Source organism: Canis lupus, chromosome 8, assembly GCF_011100685.1.
Source record: "Canis lupus familiaris isolate Mischka breed German Shepherd chromosome 8, alternate assembly UU_Cfam_GSD_1.0, whole genome shotgun sequence".
NCBI lineage: Eukaryota > Metazoa > Chordata > Mammalia > Carnivora > Canidae > Canis > Canis lupus.
Genome location: NC_049229.1, coordinates 68230168 through 68248904, shown reverse-complemented (window position 1 = coordinate 68248904; position 18737 = coordinate 68230168). Strand labels below are relative to the sequence as shown.

The following is an 18737-nucleotide window of genomic DNA, read 5'->3' as shown; positions in this document are numbered from 1 at the left end:
TGGTCAGAAAGGAGTTAGTTGTTTGCCATTCACTGAGGCTTCAAACAGGTGCAGAGTCAGCATTTGGGTAGAAGAAGGTGGTGTGAACTGGGGAGGGCAGGGGTCCTGGCTGCTGTGAAGACCGGAGGCCTGGAGATCTCTGTCCCCAGTCCTCCTTCCAGGCCCTCCCCCCTTAATCCTCACCCCTGGATTTTCTCGGTCTCCTTTTCCCTTCTAGTTCCCCCTTCCTCCCTTCAGTCCTAGATTTAATTTTAAATGCTAAGGAAGAAGGCCAACCATCACCCTTGGTACTTTGGATAAGGTTTTGAAAATTGGTGAGAAGTCAAACTGTAGTTTCTGCACTGGGCTCTGAAATGTGCCTCCTGTAATTCACCTCTTTTCTGATTGTTACAGGTGGGCAGTCTCTTCTGTTATGACTCGACAAAACCAAATTCCCACGGAGGATGGTTCCCGGGTGACCCTGGCGCTAATTCCTTTATGGGACATGTGCAATCACACCAATGGCCTGGTAACGACCCCCTCTGTGTTGTGTTTAATCGGGGGAGCTGTGATGAATAAGCTTTAAAGTGGACACTCCACCTACAAATCATGCCCCCTCCCTGCTCCCTCCAAAGGGAGCAAACAGAACCAAGCCGAGCCACCCCTCCGACCTCCCACAAATAGAAGCTGCTGTTTTTCTGTCTCTGCGTTTGCTTAATCCTAAAGACCAGGAACTTGAATCTTATTCCACTTTCAAAAACCACAGTGAACTGCATTTATTTGCTAAGCCATAATTCCAGCCTAAACATTCATTTTCTTATCTTATTGAACCACAGACTAAACCAAAGTTTCTTTTTTCTTCCTCTCCTTAAAATACTGATTTATTGAAGAAAAAAAAACAACTTTTCTTCCTTCTTGTTTTCTCTTTTTATGTTCTTTGTTTTCTTTCTTTGCCGACTACATTCCCAGTGATGCATGTTCTCTGATTGCTTCCTCTCCCCTCTGCCTTTACCTGACACGCTGCCACATCCTTGGCCTGCTTATTAACCTGCTTTTATTCAGCGAAAGTTTCCCGGGTGCTGGGGCAGGAGGAGGTACACTGGGGCGGTTGGCTCCTGGCCTTGCGTGTGGGGTTGACATCTCTGGCGTGGGAAGCGCCGGGTGGGAGACAGTAAGAAAATACGGAAATTTTATGAGGATTGTTAATTACGACGTGTGAGAGGAAGCCGCGGAAGCCGGCTCCCTGTTCCGTAGCGTTGCAGCAGCGGGGGTTGATGTGCTCTCTGTGCTGAGGTGGTTGAGCAAGATTTCCTGATATCAGTACACAGAAATATGATCAACGTCAGAATATTTTGAATTTTTAAGCATTACACTGGGATACCGGCTTGGTTAATTTTTGGTTCATCTTTTCTCAACATCAGCTCTCTTTGTTATTATTAGCTGTCCTATAAACAGGTTTTTTAAATGCTATAAATGAGTATTTCCCATCGGACCCCACAAAATGGCCAGAACACACGTAACACATGCCAAACACTTGAAGATAGAATACCGTAGTGCTAATTTGGGAGAGTCTAGCAACAAGTATACTCTTAACTTGTAGAGAATGAAGAGTTCCCCTCTTAAATTATATTTCTGCTTTAATTTAAATATGCTTAAGTTAATTAGCCATAGTAAAGAACAGTGTTTTATTTATTTTCATTCTTTTTTTTTCCTTTCCTTCAGAGCTATCTTAACACTGATTATAAGATTGAGGTTCTCATATTTTTCAAAAATCTTTTAATATTTGACTCTAGTATTTTTCTTTTTGTTTCACTTCATTAGATCATTGGCTCTCAAACTTGATTGATCATTAGAGTTTATTTTTATTTCTAAAATTTAAAAAAGTCCATACTTTATTGTAAATAAACAAAAGCAGTTATATGCCTCCGTAGGAATAAAATATGGAGGTTCCCTTCCCCACCAGCACCTTGCCAGCACCCAGCCCTACCAGCGGCCTGGGTCCCCCTGTTAAACACTTTCCAGGTACATGGTTAATGGTTTTATATGAATCTCTCCCTCATTTGTGTGCATTTGCACCCTCAGACCCTCACATACACACTGGTTTTTGTGTTGCTTTCATGTAAATGGGATTAAACTATTTAATTTTTTTCTTCTAAGAGTAAAAAACAAAAAGTTAATCTCAAAAATAATGCATCAGTGACAACCACGAATGCTATATTTTCTCTAACGCTGTTCGTAAAGTCCATATCCAACCACAGAGCTGGCGAAGCATCGCTAGCCTTTAGAAGGTTTCTACAGGATGGTGGTGCTTTTTCTTACCGTTGTGGTTTTCCCTGAAATCTTAACTCCACTCCTTGGTTGAACCATTTTCCATTGTAACATAAGACTTCAGGGAAATCGCGTCTGGTAGAATTTGAGAGTCTATTTTAACACAATGAAGTTAATCACAAATATCACGTGTATTAACACTTAATCTCTTTTTAAAAATAAGGTCCTTGAAATTAAGGCTTGGCTTTTCAGACTGTTGGTATTCTGTTTTGTGTGTGTCTATCCTGACAGTCATCGTCTGTCTCTTCTATCACTGAGGGAGTAGGTAGGAATCTGTAACCCGGCAACGCTGTGTGCTTCTGACAAAAACCTGGTTATGGGAGTAGAGATGGGAGGGCCGAGCCTGTGGCAGTGATTCCAAGCCAGGAGCGGCAGAGAAATAGGGAGGGAACATAAAAGGATGGGTCGGTACCTCGGCCAGAGATGGTGGCACGTGTGAGCCCATTTCCTAGCCACTTGGAGAAACAGATTTAAGCAAGTTTATGGATATCGTATTAAACTGTAAGAAATCACATATCTTCAAATTCTGAGTGACTGGTTCAGAATTAAGGTAAATAGCAGTTTTCCTTTCTTGAGATGGTTCGGTTTGTGCAGAGGAAGACATTGCCAGGTGAATTATTGGGCACCGTGTCCATTCCATTAGGTGTAAAGCATGTTGGAGTGACCAGCCCTTGTATTTGAGTATGTGACTCTCCCAGTTGGGACAGAGGGGCCTTTGGAAATTCAAGCAGAACTGAGAGAGGCTCTTTTTCAGGGTCTTTCTGGTAGAATATTGAAACATCTAAATCATGTAGATTTCCACAAGGCTTCCAGTCTAAAAATAAAATCCCAGTTTTTTATAAGTAGCAGGCAAGGCTCCCTACTCAACCTGTCCCCAGTATACTCCCAGCACACACAGGTCTGAGCCCCTGTGCCTCATCAGATACCAGCACATGTCCACCTCAGGGCCTTTGCTCGGGCTGTTCTTGCTGCTTGAAACACTTGCTCCTCCAATGTCTGCAAGACCACTCACAGACTTCCTCAAGGAAGGCTGCCCTCAGTGCCCCATATAACATCACCACACCTCCCCTTCCATGTGTCTCCCTTCCTGGCCCATCGTGTGTCTCCCATGTGTCTACCTACTTATTTTTGTTTATTCTTGGCCCTTCCCTGTCCCTCCTGCTTCCCTGACTGCCCTCCTGCTGTCTGATGCTCCCGCCATGTCCTGTATAAACACACCGTGGAGTGGCAGACTTTCAGGGCTGTGAGTTCATGAGCAGTTCCTATTGCATACCTTATTATCATGTTTTGGGGGTCAGAAAAGTGGTTTTGACATTGGGCAAGAACTTCACAGAGCTGATCTTATCAAGTGTTGAAACTGTTACTTGAGCAAAGATGTGCCAGATTCCTGGCTACATTCATTTGTTGTTGCTTTTGTGTCTCTCTTGGCTATGCAAAGCAGAAGCAAGAAGGATTTCTAGGTATACGGTTACTAAACCATTAGTTCTGGGGATACTGGGTTTAAGGGTGATCATCACATGGCCTCCCCATCCTAAAAATGCCATTTCCCAGACTCAGAAGTAATTTTTTGGGTTCAAGCTTTTGATACCTTTATTACCAAGTAGCACTTGCAGAAGTCTGGAATGTTGATTCTCCAGGACAAAATAAAGAAGGTCAAAGTAATTAATGAACAGCCTCAGACAATCTAAGAGATGGGGGGGGGGGGCTGCTCTGAGAGACAGACTTTTTTTTTTTAACTTTTTATTTATTCATTCATTCGAGACACACAGAGAGAGGCAGAGACATAGGCAGAGGGGGAGAAGTAGGCTCCCTGTGGGGAGCCTGATGTGGGACTCGATCCCAGGACTGGGATCACACCCTAAGCCAAAGGCAGACGCTCAACCACTAAGCCACCCAGGTGCCCCCTGCACATCTGTGTTCATAAGGATAAAAGCCACTCCTCCCCTTCTGTGAACCTCCCTTCCTTTTTTTCCTGTAGGTAGAGTGCAGGGCTACCAAAAGGTTTTAAACAGGAGGTCGACAGTGTAGTGTCACTAGGATGCAGGAAAGGCAGAACTGGAACTTTGAAGCCATTTGGAAGGTTTTTGCAAATGGTAAGGACCTTTGGTCATGTAGGGTAATGACAAGGAAGGAAGGAACCCAAAGGATAATTTTGGAGTTCATGTACTGACCAGTAGTGGCACCAGGAATATCTTTGGGCCTGTGTGTAAAGACATGGACTTGGCTTGGCCCCCAGGACAGGAGAGACTGGGGAGTGACACAGGTTTCTGGTATAGGGAGCAGGTTTGGGGTTTACTTGTAAGAGGCTTACAGATGCTTACAACATAGCACTAGGTGGAAAGTGGATAGGCTACAGATGAGTTATATTTCCCTTTGCTTATCCAAAAGTTTCAGTTTCTCTAATTTCAGGGTAATATACATTATCTAGAAAGGGGCTCTTCTTTTTCCCTTATTCTTTATCCAGTAGAAGACACACTTTAGTTTCCTGGTGGCCAAATATGGGAGAAATGGTATTTGCGAGTCAACTAGAGTCGTTCAGGATTTCCTGTGGGGCTTGCTTTGTGACAAATGACTATGCTTGCTTGAGGTCAGTGAATGACAATCTATACACTATATTTTCCTAAGAGTAAGGTCCTACATGTGAGGTGTGGAATCTTATGTAAGAATCTCTTGATATAAACAGGATTAATGAAAATAACCAAGTAGTTCTGTGTCAGTCTTTACTAAAAGCATGCAGAGTGCGGTACCTTTGAGTATCTTTTATCTTCTAATTGCTGAAAAAGACCCTCACGAGCGAGGGGACCAGAGACCTAGGTGCTCACAGTTGCCACCCTCTCCCCCACCTAGATCACCACCGGCTACAACCTGGAAGATGACCGCTGTGAGTGTGTCGCCCTGCGGGACTTCCGGGCGGGAGAGCAGGTAGGCGGTGTGTTGTGCACTGGCACCCGGAAGGTGGGCCAGCCAGTGGGCACGGGTTAATATTGTGTTGATCAGTTTGAGAAGGTATTTAACTCAGGCAGAAAAAAACAGTATTTAGGACTGTTTGGGGAATACATCCTGAGACCTAAAGCTGTAAGAAACATACTGTGCTTTGAGTCCACAAAGAAAAAAGATTCAAATGCACTGACTTCCACAGTTGACCTAATATTTGTGATAGTGTCATTTGAAGATAAACTTTATGACAGTAGGACACATTTTTCAGTTGCATAAGCTGCATCGTTGTATTTCTTTTTCTGTTGATTAGAACCTTGTTTATAGAGAAGCTGTTTATTTAAATGGTAGAAACAGGGGAGTCAGGAACATGGATCTTTTATTTCCACTTTAATCTGTGAAGTTTTATTTTGTAACCTGGGTGGGGGCAGGCTTTTCAGTAGGTGTGAAAATGCGCATCTTTGAATGCCTGCTTTCCACCTGTCAGTCTCATGACCAAGCAGTTAATCCCAAAAAGCAGAACTGACGTGGCACCATTGACATTCCAACTGAGACAGAACGAACAATAGTACTCTAACAAAGCGCTGATTGGCTCTTCCTGCAGAAGAGTTATAAACCCTCCTACTAGGTGCAGAATTGCCACAGGATCTGGACATGAGTTTCTGACAGACATTGTCTGAGATCTTGTTCCAGAAGAGACTCTTGTATTAGAAGGAGAGGGGGGATGCTCACAAATTGTTAGGTGCAGCCGTAGTATACTAGCCTGACTGGCCTGGGGACGGGGAAGAGACAGTGAGTGCTGAGGCCGGGGCTCCTCTGGGAAGCAGTCAGGCCCACGCTGTGGCGGGAACAGATGCCTTTCGTCACGTGGGTCAGACATTCCGGGGGGTGGGGTAAGGGATGGCAAGGTCATGCATCTTGCTGGGACTTCAGGAGAAGTGCGTAGTCACTGTAGAGCTGTTGTGTATCTCTATTGGAAAGGCCAGTTGAATGTAGGGGGACTGATCCTTTGCCCTGCTCTGTATTGAGAATGATGTTAAATTTCTTTTATATCCCTTTATTTTTTTCTTTACTGCATCTCAGATTTACATTTTTTATGGCACTCGGTCAAATGCAGAGTTTGTGATCCACAGTGGTTTTTTCTTTGACAATAATTCACACGACAGAGTGAAAATAAAGCTGGGAGTGAGTAAGAGTGACCGGCTATATGCCATGAAAGCCGAGGTCCTGGCCCGCGCCGGCATCCCCACGTACGTACAGAAGCGCTCACCTCTTTCCTGTGTTCCTTGAAATATTTCCAGTTGCATAGTGTTCAGTTGGTGTGTTAATAACACCTTCTCTGGAGTGGCTTGTCTTCATGTCTTCATCCCTGCTACACGGCATGTTTAAACTGAGGTGCATGGAGACTTAGCGCTTTCAGATAAACATCATTGTATCGTTGGGAGCACTCACAGTCCGTTCCAGGGGACACAGCCTGAACTCCTCATTAAGTTAAATAAATACTGTGGATCATTAGTGTCTTTCACCTTGAAAAGGTTAATGACCCGGATCAATTTGTTTCATTTAATTCTTTGCCACCATTAGTTTCTGTAATGAAGTCACGATCCCCAGCGATTTCAAGAATTTCTGGTTAAATTCTTTAAGATTTTCTTGCATTTGAGGTGCAAAATGATAAAGAAGACAAGAATTATGATTTATTAGTTCTCCAGGGAGTGGAGGAACCATTCTTAATGAAAATGGATTATCCAGACCGGTTTTTATTGAACTTGTCAATATTTGATTAATGATTAAAATGTGAACTCAACATAAATTATTGTTAACATTTTTTAAGAAGCACGGGCACACTTCATTCTCTTAGTGTGTCGTCTGTACCCTGAGATTAAGGCTTTTAGACTCCGGGTAGCTGGCAGGGGCAGTAACCGCCATCCTCTGCAGCAGGGCCTCCTTCTACACTTGCCAGGCATTGAAAGCAGCACTTTCATGGTTCGGGCGAGGGTTTGGGATGAGTCCTGTGGGTCAGTGCCCCTTAAGGACGACCCACCTTGCAGAGTGTTGAGGGAAGGGATGTCCCTTGCTGAGAGAAGGTGCCCAAGCTGGGTGATTAATGCTATTGCTACTTTTGTCAGTTCCAGTGTCTTTGCGCTGCATTATACTGACCCACCGGTCTCTGCCCAGCTCCTGGCTTTTCTCCGTGTCTTCTGCATGACCGAAGGTAAATTATAGGGAAGAGATGTTGACTTGTTAAAAAATTTGTGAAGGGATCCCTGGGTGGCGCAGCGGTTTGGCGCCTGCCTTTGGCCCAGGGCGCGATCCTGGAGATCCGGGATCGAATCCCACATCGGGCTCCCGGTGCATGGAGCCTGCTTCTCCCTCTGCCTGTCTCTCTTTCTCTCCCTCTCTCTGTGACTATCATAAATAAATAAAAAAAATTAAAAAAAAATTTGTGAAGTATAAGTCATAGGGAATCCAGATTAAAGATAAAAGGGTTTAAAACTTAGAGCACTCTTGGGGGGAAATGAGATGGCACCATTGGAGAAAGAAGTCCGTCTGTTTTACCCTGGAGGTGTTCTATTAAGTCCTAAATATGTTGTCAATATTCATTTGTAATAAACAACTAATGCTCTACCACATTGGAAGAAAACTTAAAACCTCTGGGACCATCTAACTGCATGAAAATTCTGTGTTGGTAGAGGGCAGCTTTTGATGTGCTCACTCCCCAGACAGCCTTATCTCTCTCCCAGTGCACTGACATCCGTGAGTGCCCCCTGATGTCATGTGGTCAGCGTGGCATACGTGAGCCGCAGGACTTGCCTGGGTAACCAGCTCTGCATTCCAAATCCGAAACTCCTGGCAAGCTTTTTAATGTCAGGCCTCCTGTTAGACTCATTAACGCTGCAAACAGAATCTGTTTACATCACAAAATGTTCTTGTCTGCAGCCTCTTATTTCAGGTACAGAAAGAGTTAAGTGTATGTGTTTAGCATCTAGTTTCATCTTTGCTTATGACAAGACATTTGGGGTTTCTTATCCTGAGATTTGACCTGTTGTGGTTTTGTTTTTGTTTTTTGTCTGAAAATGTACTTCCCCAAATCCCAGTATCCTGCGGTTTCACTTCTACTGTTTTTGTTTTTTGTTTTTAGTTTTCATTTAAATTCCAATTAGTTAACAAACGTAGAGTGTAATATTAGTGTCAGGGGTACAACAGAGTGATTCCCATATATCTATCCCCTGTGCTGATCACAAGTGCACTCTGTCCTCGTCGCCTGTTTCCCCCATCTCCCCGCAACCACCCCCCCCCCCCGTGACTGTGAGCTGTGAGTGTGTTCTCTATAGTTAAGAGTCTGTTTCTTGGTTTGTCTTTTCTGTCTTGTTTCCCTTTTGCACATTTGTCTTGTTTCTTAAATTCCACATATGAGTGAAATCATATGGTACTTGTCTTTCTCTGACTGATTTAATTGCTTTAGCATTATACTCTCGCTCCATCCACATCATTATAAATGGTAAGATTCCATTCTTTTTGATGGCTGAGTACTATTCCGTTGTGTGTGTGTATGTCAGTTGATGGACATCTGGGCTCTTATCATAATTTGGATATTGCAGATAATCCTGCTGTATGTATACATCAAGGTGCCTGTATCCCTTTAAACTAGTATTTTTGTTTCTTTTGAGTAAATACCTAGTAGTGCAATTGCTGGGTCATAGGGTAGCTCTATTTTAACTTCTTGAGGAACCTCCATGCTGTTTTCCAGAGTGGCTGCAGCAGTTTACATTCCCACCAACTATATGAAGGTTCCCTTTTCTCTGCATCCTTGCTGACACTCATCGTTTTTTTTTGTTGTTGTTGTTGTTGATTTTAGCCATTCTGACAGGTGTGAGGTGATACCTTATTGTGGTTTTGATTTGTATTTACTTGATGATTGGTGATGTGTTGAGCATCTTTTCTTGTGTGTGTTGGCTATCTATATGTCTTCTTTGGAAAAAATGTCTCTTCATGTCTTCTACCCATTTTTAGTTGGATTATTTGTTTTTTGGGGTGTTGACTTTTATAAGTTCTTTATGTGTTTTGGATACTAACTCTTTATCAGATATGTCATTTGCAAATATCTTCTCCCATTCCATAGGTTGCCTTTTAGTTTTGTTGACTGTTTCCTTTGCTGTGCAGAAGTGTTTTATTGTGATGGAGTCCCAGTAGTTCATTTTTGCTTTTGTTTCCTTTGCCTCAAGAGACATGTCTAGTAAGAAGTTGCTACAACGGATGTCAAAGAGGTTGCTACCTGTGTTCTCCTTTAGGATTTTAATGGTTTCCTGTCTCACATTTAGGTCTTTAATCCATTTTGAATTTATTTTTGTGTATAGTGTAAGAAAATGGTCCCATTTCATTCATTTGGCATATCGCTGTCCAGTTTTCCCAACACTATTTGTAGAAGAGACTCTTTTTCCCATTGGATATTCTTTCTTGCTTTGTCAAAGATTAATTGATCATATAATTATGGGTTCATTTCTAGTTGTTCTGTTGATCTGTGTATCTGTTTTTATGCCAGTACCATACTGTTTTGATGAATACCACTTTGTAGAATAACTTAATGTCCAGAATTGTAATGCTTACAGCTTTGTTTTTCTTTCTCAAGATTGCTTTGGCTATTCAGGGTCTTTTGTGGTTCCATACAAATTTTAGGATTGTTCATTCTAGCTCTTGTGATAAATGCTGTTGGTATTTTGATAGAGATTGTGCTAAATGTATGAATTGTTTCAAGTAGTACAGACATTTTAACAATGTTTGTTCTTCTGATCCATGAGCATGGAATGTTTTTCATATTTCTGTGTCTTCTTCAATTTCTTCTCTAAGTTTTCTCTCATGTTCTATAGTTTTCAGAGAACAGATTTTTTACCTCTTTAGTTAGGTTTATTCCTAGGTATCTTACTTTTTTTGGCAAATAATTCATTAATTTCTCTTTTGGTTGCTTCATTATTGGTGTATAGAAATGCAACAGATTTCTGTACATTGATTTTGTATCCTGCAACTTTACTGAAATCGTTTATCAGTTCTAGTAGTTTTTTGGTGGAGTCTTTCAGGTTTTCTATATATAGTACCATGTCTTCTGATAGTGAAAGTTTTATTTCTCTTTGCTAATTTGGATGCCTTAAATTTCTTTTTTGTAGTCTGATTGCTGAGGCTAGAACTTCAGTCCTATGTTAAATAACAATGGTGAGAGTGTTGTGTTCCTGACCATTGGGGAAAAGCTCTCAGTTTTTCCCCATTGAGGGTGGTATTAGCTGTGGGTCTTCCATATATATATATATAGCGCCTTTATTATGTTGTGGTATGCTCCCTCTAAACTTATTGTATTGAGGGATTTTTATCATGAATAGATGTTATACTTTGTCAAACACTTATCCTGTATCTATAAAGGGGATCGTATGGTTCTTATCCTTTCTTTTATTAATGTAGTGTATCACGTTGATTGATTTGTGAATATTGAACCATCCTTGCAGCCTAAGAATAAATCCCACTTGATCGTGGTGAATGATTTTTCTAATGTCCTTTTGGATTCAGTCTGCTAGTATTTTATTGGGAAGTTTTGCATCCATGTTCATCAGGGATATTGGCCTGTAGTTCTTTTTTTTGTGGTGTATATGAGGCCAGGGTAATGCTGGCCTCGTAGAATGAATTTGGAAGCTTTCCTTCCTTTTATGTTTTTTGAGTAGTTTGAGAATAGGTATTAACTCTTCTTTAAATGTTTGGTGGAATTTGCCTATGAAGCCATCTGGCTCTGGACTTTTGTTTGTTGGGAGATTTTTGATTACTGATTCAATTTCTTTCCTGGTAATTGGTCTGTTCAAATTTTCTATTTCTTCCTGTTTCAGTTTTGGTAGTTTATATGTGTCTAGGAATTTATCCATTTCTTCCAAATTGTCTAATTTGTTGGCATATAATTTTTCATAGTAGTCTTTTAAGATTGTATTTCTGTGGTGTTGGTTGTTACTTCTCCTTTGTCATTTGGGATTTTACTTGAGTCCTTTCTCTTTTTGGCAAGTCTGGCTAGAGGTTTATCAGTTTTATTAATTTTTTCAAACAACAGGTCCTAGTTTCATTGATCTGGTTTATTGTCCTTTTTTAGTTTCTCTGTCATTTATTTCTGCTCTAATTTATATTATTCCCTTCTCTAAGGTTTCACTTGTAATTGTGTATGTGTGCGTCTACTGTTGTAAACTACCTTAAATCCTATGTGAAACAGATTGGGTAGGAAGAAGTGAGTGGGTTACCACCTAACTGAACAGATAGATAAGCAGTCCTATGCAGGAAGCTGCCCAAGCCCCAGGGAAAGGGCAGTTTGGTCCGCAGAGGTGACCTGTGGCCCATGGTGAAGAGTCTGCTGTCCTTGGCCCCCTGTCTTCATGTCTGGATGCAGCAGAAATGCTGTCCAGTCCAGGGTTTGACATCAGGGTGGTGGTAGAAGAAATAGTCCCCAGACACAGACAGTGTAGACACCCAACTATGGGACCCACAGAGCTGGGAGATGGGACTTGTCCCTTACTGCCACTCAAGTTAGAGCTCCTGGCTATTTTGTACTTTGCTCTTGGCTCATCGATTCAGTTTAGCAAACACAGGTTAAGGGTTTCCTGTGGACTTTCCTTGCATACGATACAGGAGTATGAAATTACAGGTCACAGTTAATATCCTGAAGAAGTTTATAACTAAGAAAGAGGACAGGACAGTGATACTATACTAATCCCTGTCCTTTTTGAGCACCCACTGCGTGCCAGGCGCGATGCTAAATGTGGTGCAGACTTCATGTTAATTCTCATCAGGCTTACAGGGCTTAGGGATTCCCAGCTGACTGACATGGAAACGCCAGTTCGAAGAGGATGGGTAATGCAGCCCTCAGCTAGCAGGTGATGATGGCCTTATGTCGAAACCCAGCTCTGCTCATTCAGAGCCTGCGCCTTAGGCATCCCATGTGGTGCCTGCTGGTTTGCAAAGAACAGATCTGTGAAAGAGATCCTAGTACTTCAGGGGTCTGAAGGGATCAGCGTTTGACACGGAGCCAGGCTGAGGAGTGAGGGCACTGGTCACTCTCTGGGGTGACCAAACATGCGCTCTTGTGGTGACCGAGTGAAGGCGCAAAGCCCTTTTGGGGACGCAGAGAATCTGTCTGGGCTTTGTTAGCTGCAGGAAAGCAGGGGAAGGGGCCTGCTCACAGAACCTTTGGTCTCATGGTGACACGGTCTCATGTCCCCTTGTGGGTTTCCTGTCCCCAGTAGTGTGAAGGAGCCCAGTTTCAGTGTTGAAAGGAGCAGAGAGAGAAGGCGCTGCTTCTGCCCCTTAGCTTTCCAGTGTTGAGGGCAGTACTTGTGGCCTTAGTGCTGGGGGCTTCTGGAAAAAATGTCTACCGCTAAGGAAGCCTGATTTAAATTTTCAGCACTTCATACAAAGAATATAAACTGCAGGATGCAAAATATAAAAACTGAATTTTATCATGATCTTTTGCTCACAAATGCTACTTAATAAATTTCTTTTTTGAACGTTATATTAACTTCTGTTTCAGGCAGCCCAGTGGCTCAGCGGTTTAGCACCGCCTTCAGCCCAGGGTGTGATCCTGGAGACCCGGGATCTAGTCCCACATCGGGCTCCCTACATGGAGCCTGCTTCTCCCTCTGCCTGTGTCTCTGCCTCTTTCTGTGTCTCTCATGAATAAATAAAATCTTTTTTTTTTTTTTTTTTAAAGATTAACTTCTGTTTCCTTAAAAAGCAAACTGCTTGAATCATTTTAGGTCTGCTGACTCTCTGTAGTGTCTCTTTAGTCATAGAAAGACAATTTGTCGTGTCAAGACAATTGATGTATTCTTTGAATTCCTCTAACTAATACTAATAAAAGTTTGGTTTGCTGGCAGCAGAGTCTTCAGTTTGAATTGTAAATAGTGACAGCTGTGGGGCATTTTGCTCTGAAAGAGATACTGTCTCATAATTACATAAGAAGGTCGGGTGTGTTTCTTGAGCGTGAATAGGATCGGCATGTTTGGGTCTCTTGAAGATAATGTGCCAGGAGCTGAGATGCTCAGAGCAGTTTGTGAATCCTTTCCTCTTCTTAAATATATTCAAAGGTAATGGAGATACTTACTTGTGTTTATTTGTAATTTCTATTTAAATTCCTGACAAATGAGGGATATAGGCACATTTTTCTTTAAGGTTTTTATAGTCCATTTTCTTACTTCTTTCAGTTTGTGGTTTATGTGTTGTAAGAAGAGATAAATAGCTTTGTGAGGTCCACTGCTGCAGAGAGCACCAATCTGATTTAAATTTAGAAGGGTCACTGGTCGTTGTGCTGTCACCCATTTTTACTATTTACATTGTTCACCTGAACGTCTTTTTGACCCCATTGGCATGACTGAGAAGCTATCGTCAGAATCAGGGATGTGTCCCCATAGATTACCCTTAAAACCCATCTTGTGAAACTGTCTGAAAGCTCTCAGTGTCCCTCATAAAAGCAGCGAGGGATGGAGGGCCGCACCAAGGCTGGGCCTGGACTCTAAGTCAGGAGGCTAGCGCCGACTCTGCAGAGCCCGGGACCGCCTGGCCCGTCGATTCGGGGGAGCTTTTCCCCACAGGAGGGTGACGTTGCTGGGGAAGATCTTTTCCAAGGTGGGCTGCTTGTTAAAATGAGAAGCCGTGCTGTTTCCTCCCTCACAGATGGCTGTTTGTATTTCTGCAGAAGAATTGAAGGAACATTTGCTGGGGGATAATGCTCTCGACAGAATCTTCACTTTGGGTAATTCTGAATATCCCGTCAGCTGGGACAATGAGGTCAGGCTTTGGACATTTCTTGAAGATCGAGCCTCACTTCTTTTAAAAACCTACAAAACAACTATTGAGGTAATTAGATCGCTTAAATGAGGATTTGAGCTTTGACGTGTTTGCAGGGATTTTTAAGAATCGATTTCTTCCTAAATGTAAATGACTTCCGTTAGCAAAATGGCTGCATATCTGATTTTTTTTCATTCAGTTTATTAATATTGTCCTACTTAGCACAGTTATACTTACCAAAAGGATCCTGTTGAGGCATTGTTAACTAGAAGATCAATTTTAAAAATTATTTGGGACTTTTCTGTAATTCTGAATTTTCATTTGTGCTCTCCAGGTTTCCCATTGCACCATTAACTTTGCATGCTCTTCTTCACTTGTTCATTCATTCATTCATTCACTCATTCATTCATTCAGCCCAGCACCAAGCCCTGGGGCTGGCAGTGCCTGAGATTGACAACAGAATGATTTTAAAAATAAACCAAGTACGCTGTCCGAAATGGCGGAGCACCATTTGACTTAGGCTCACCATTTTGGTTTTATGATCACCGTAACGGGGTGTCATTTAAATACAACACAACCCACACTCCGAAAATGTGCATTTTGATGTAAGCACTCAGTCCTGTAGCCACCACCACAGTCAAGTTCTAAAACCTTCTGTCACCCCTGACATTTCCCTCATGCCCCCATCCCCAGCAACAGCTGATCTGCCTTCTGTCACTGTACTTTTGCTGATTCCGACTTCTTATCGTTAATTTTGCTCTTTTTCATTTTCCAGGAAGACAAATCCTTCTTGAGAAACCACGACCTTTCTGTTCGTGCAACAATGGCCATCAAGCTGCGCTTGGGAGAAAAAGAGATTTTGGAAAAAGCAGTGAAGAGCGCGGCCGCGAACCGGGAGCATTACCGCAAGCAGATGCAGGCGGGGGCCCCGCTGCCCCGGTGCGAGGAGAGCGGCACAGCAGGGGCCAGGCTGCCCCTGGCCTTGCGGGACCTGGAGGCGGAGGCCAGTGTGCAGGAGGCCCTGAGCCTCACGGAGGCCGTGGGCCGGGCGAAGGCTGTGGAGAACGGGCTTGTGAACGGCGAAAACTCTATTCCCAATGGGACCAGGTCAGGAAAGGAAAATTTCAATCAGGAGGGGAGTGAAAGAGCGACTGAAGGCACCAAAGAATCTTCTTCAGACAGCACTGCAGGCGCTCGGGAGCAGTAGCCCTGAAGAGGTGCCATCTGAGGGAGTTTGGTTGAGCAAAAGTTTATGAACCGTCCATTTACATCGCTGTGTTTTCTTGTTCACATTTTTCTTTCGGCAGAGAGGAAGATACGTTTTTGCTGCTTTATATAAGAAATGATTTTTTTTAAGTTATTTAAAAAAATCTAGCTTCTCTTTTTGATTAAGATTGCCATCTTGCTTCTGGGCAAAACAAGTTTATCAAGCCACCATGGTGAACGAACAGGGGACAGGGCGCTCTGGAAGATTCTGTAGACCCGTTGTGGGCAAATGTGTTTTCTTCCTGGGGAAGAATGCAGTTCTGCTCTCAGCTGTGCTTTTGTGGGCCTGTCATTTTGACAACCGGTGCCGAAGCCCGCTCTGCCTCCTGCCAGCAGGACTGGGTGGCGGTGCTCTGGGTGCTCAGCCTGAGGGGGGTTGTGGTTGCACAGCACACAACGGGCTTGGGCTTTGGCAACTGGAGGGTCGGGGCGAGATCTTTTTTTTTTTTCCCTAAAAAAAATAACACCCCAGTACTTAAAGAAAAGGGAAGGTGGCAACCTTATTTTTAATAGTTTTAAATGTTGATGATAATCCTAATTATATAAATACACACACACACATCTAGTGATTTCTAAAGATCTGTTTACCTTTTGTGTTTTGTTTTACTGTGTTAACTTGTCCTTTCTCCTTGAATCACAGTAGGACATGCATCATCCTCTTAATTTTAAATGTTGGCGCTGATTTTAAAGTGTTGCATTTGATTCGCGCGTAGCTACTGGAGAGGCTGCAGACACAGCAGCCCCCAGCTCGCTGAGGTGTTGTTCAGGGTGAGGTGGCTCCCTGGCTTTTCCGGTTTTCACAACAAGCTAGAGATTTTCAAAGCTACACTTTTGAGTAAAAAGCCTTATTAAAAGGAAAACATGATTAATATTTTTTTGTCTATTCCTTTTCTTTTGAGTGGGACAAGCCCTTTGAATTGAGCCTCTATGCAAACTAGCTTATTCGGGGAGCAGGTTTGAACGTGGCCGTGCCACAGGGGCCTCAGGGCCGCCTGCTGAACCTGAGGTCAGCCCCTCCCCGGCCGGCAGGGTGCAGGGGGCGGCTCTGGGGAGGGCCTAGTGGCAGCAGAAACTCAATAAAGAGAACAGGCATAGGCTTGGGGTAGTGTGCCCAGAAAGCCACCAGTTCTCAGTATGCCAACTTGCCAGTCTTCCTCACCTGCAAGTTTTCACATCACCTCTGAGGTCATAACTCTTAAGTACAACACTTCTTTTGGAAAATGCAGGGTAAGTCATTTACCAGCCAGTTGGTGACCATTGCTGCACACAGGTAATCTGAAGGACATTCTCTGTGTTTCTCCTTAGAGGAGACGCGGACCTGCAGATACACTGCTCAGTCCTGCACTGAGGACGCGTTGCCTTACAGAGCTCGGGAGGTCATTAAATACAGCTTGGGTTTCACTGTTACACGTGGTTGGCAGCATTTATCAGCATCGATGCCTGTATCTCTCCTCCGCTGTTGATGCACGCACAACTTCAGCCTATTCGTGAAGAAGCCTGTGATTGCAAACTCCCCAGTCAGCCTTGTATCTGAAATATTTTACCAAAGATATGAATAGTCTGTAAAACTCACAGAGCAGTTTCCAAAAGGCAGAACGGTGGTATTTGAGGCGCTTTCTGCCCCGGCATAGAAGCCCTCCATAGACCAGAACTTGAATCACCAATGTCTGTTGATACATTTTCTCTTCGGTTTAAAAGTTAAGTCTTCTATTAAATACATCCTTGGAAAAATTAGATATGGTTGAGATGTAAAATAGTGTCATGGGATGGGGTGGTTGTCAGAACATTCCCTGGAAGAGACACGAGTCCAGAAGATGCTGACAGAGCCCTGGGTGGGAGTCGGGCTTCAGGTCCTGGCTCACGCGGCTGTCCATTAACTCCCCAGCGATGGGTCTGTTTGTTCATGTGATTGGACCAAAAACTGATTTTATAAATTAGGCTCCCAATTAAGGGTGGTCTTTGCCTTTGTGAGATAGAAATGGTGCTCATAAGAATGGAACCTTTAAAAAAAAAAAAAAGATTTATTTATGTATTTATTTGAGAGGGGGAGGGAGAGAGAGAGAGCGTGAGCGAGCACACAGAGGGAGAAGCAGACTCCCCACTGAGCAGGGAGCCAGATGCGAGGATGGATCCCAGAACCTTGGGGTCATGACCTGAGCCAAAGGCAGATGCCCAGCCAACTGAGCCACCCTGGTGCCACAAGAACAGAACTTCGCGGTGTGGGAGGCCGGAGTGTCTGCGGAGCCGCGTCGCTTCCCTGAGTTAGGTGGAATTGCCCTTGGCAGGTGGTGAGACCGCGGTGCACCAGAGTCAGTCACCTCCTGCCCCGTTACGGAGCAGCAGATACGGTGCTGGTGCCCAGACACTTGGTGCCACAACTTAAGCTTTTAAAAATCAAGGAAAAGTGATTAAATTGGCACTGAAGAACCCTCATTGCCATCTGTCAGGAAAATAGACCTTTTCTCAAATCATTTCAAAGTTTACTTTTTTCTTAATGCTTTTGGATATGAGGCTGTTGAGGCCAGTCTCTGGAAGAATGCCAGCCTCTGCTTCTGTTTCTGAGCTTTGTGTGTTATTTGTGTAAACACTTAGCAATTAGATTTCACCAGCCTAGAAAAACCACCCCGTTTTTTCACACAAACTGGTATTTGATAGGTGACTTCCCCCAATAGTTTCTAGAACAGGCTCTCTGTATTTAATGTATTTTTTTTGAGAAGGTAGGGGCTAAGACATTAAAAATATCCTCAGGTTCCCAATACAATACACAGGGTTATGCTCAATTAAGCCTTCACTTAAACATAGGGATTTTTCTGTTAGTCATGACTTACTGTATTTTTTTGGTGGTTAATATGTGCACATTGGAGTGAAAGAATCAAAAAAAGAAAAAAAAACAAGAAAGTAGTGTGACTTGAGCCTAGCACGACGATAGGACTGTCCATATAGAAAATGGGGAGTCATCGCGGCGGCTGGTTTGAGGGGTGAGTTTCAGAGAACCCAGACCTTAAAGTGCCGTAACCATGGCTACAGGAAGAAGCTTTCGATGTGATATATTGTGCCACGTTCATATCATTGATCTGGCAAAATGAGCATGTTCAGTCAGGTATAGCTGATGCCCCGAGCTAACCCGGGCTCGCTCGGATTGGGGTGGCAGTTTCTGGCAGCCCAGAGCAGGATCCAGTCACCTCATTAGGGGTCAGCCTGCTGGTTTAGTCTGCAGCACCTTATGTGACGGATTCCTAAAACTGCGTTTAAGCCGAACTGGGGTAACTGGAATTGTGTTTAATTAAGCGCACGGGCGAATATGTTATGACGCTGCAGTGCTGGTCCTGGGTGCTCTCAGGCTGGGGTGGGGGTGGGGGTGGAGGCCACCCAGCACAGGAGGCCCGGGCCCCCGTCAGAGCCTCCGCAGAGGCACAGCCCGGGCCAGC

At 43.6% G+C, this 18737-nt stretch overlaps 1 protein-coding gene across 4 annotated transcripts in view; it reads left to right on the top strand.

Moving 5' to 3' along the window:
• Positions 1 to 16180, top strand: part of SETD3 (SET domain containing 3, actin histidine methyltransferase) — a 79603-nt gene extending 63423 nt beyond the window's left edge. For all 4 annotated transcript variants that reach the window (XM_038545695.1, XM_038545692.1, XM_038545694.1 and 1 more), the window contains 6 exons: positions 394 to 508; positions 5155 to 5229; positions 6325 to 6491; positions 7368 to 7453; positions 13952 to 14112; positions 14819 to 16180. In XM_038545695.1, coding sequence (XP_038401623.1) covers positions 394 to 508; positions 5155 to 5229; positions 6325 to 6491; positions 7368 to 7453; positions 13952 to 14112; positions 14819 to 15250 — 1036 coding nt within the window. In that variant the 3' untranslated portion in view covers positions 15251 to 16180. The remainder of the gene's footprint in view (positions 1 to 393; positions 509 to 5154; positions 5230 to 6324; positions 6492 to 7367; positions 7454 to 13951; positions 14113 to 14818) is intronic.
• The last annotated feature ends 2557 nt before the right edge of the window (positions 16181 to 18737 follow it).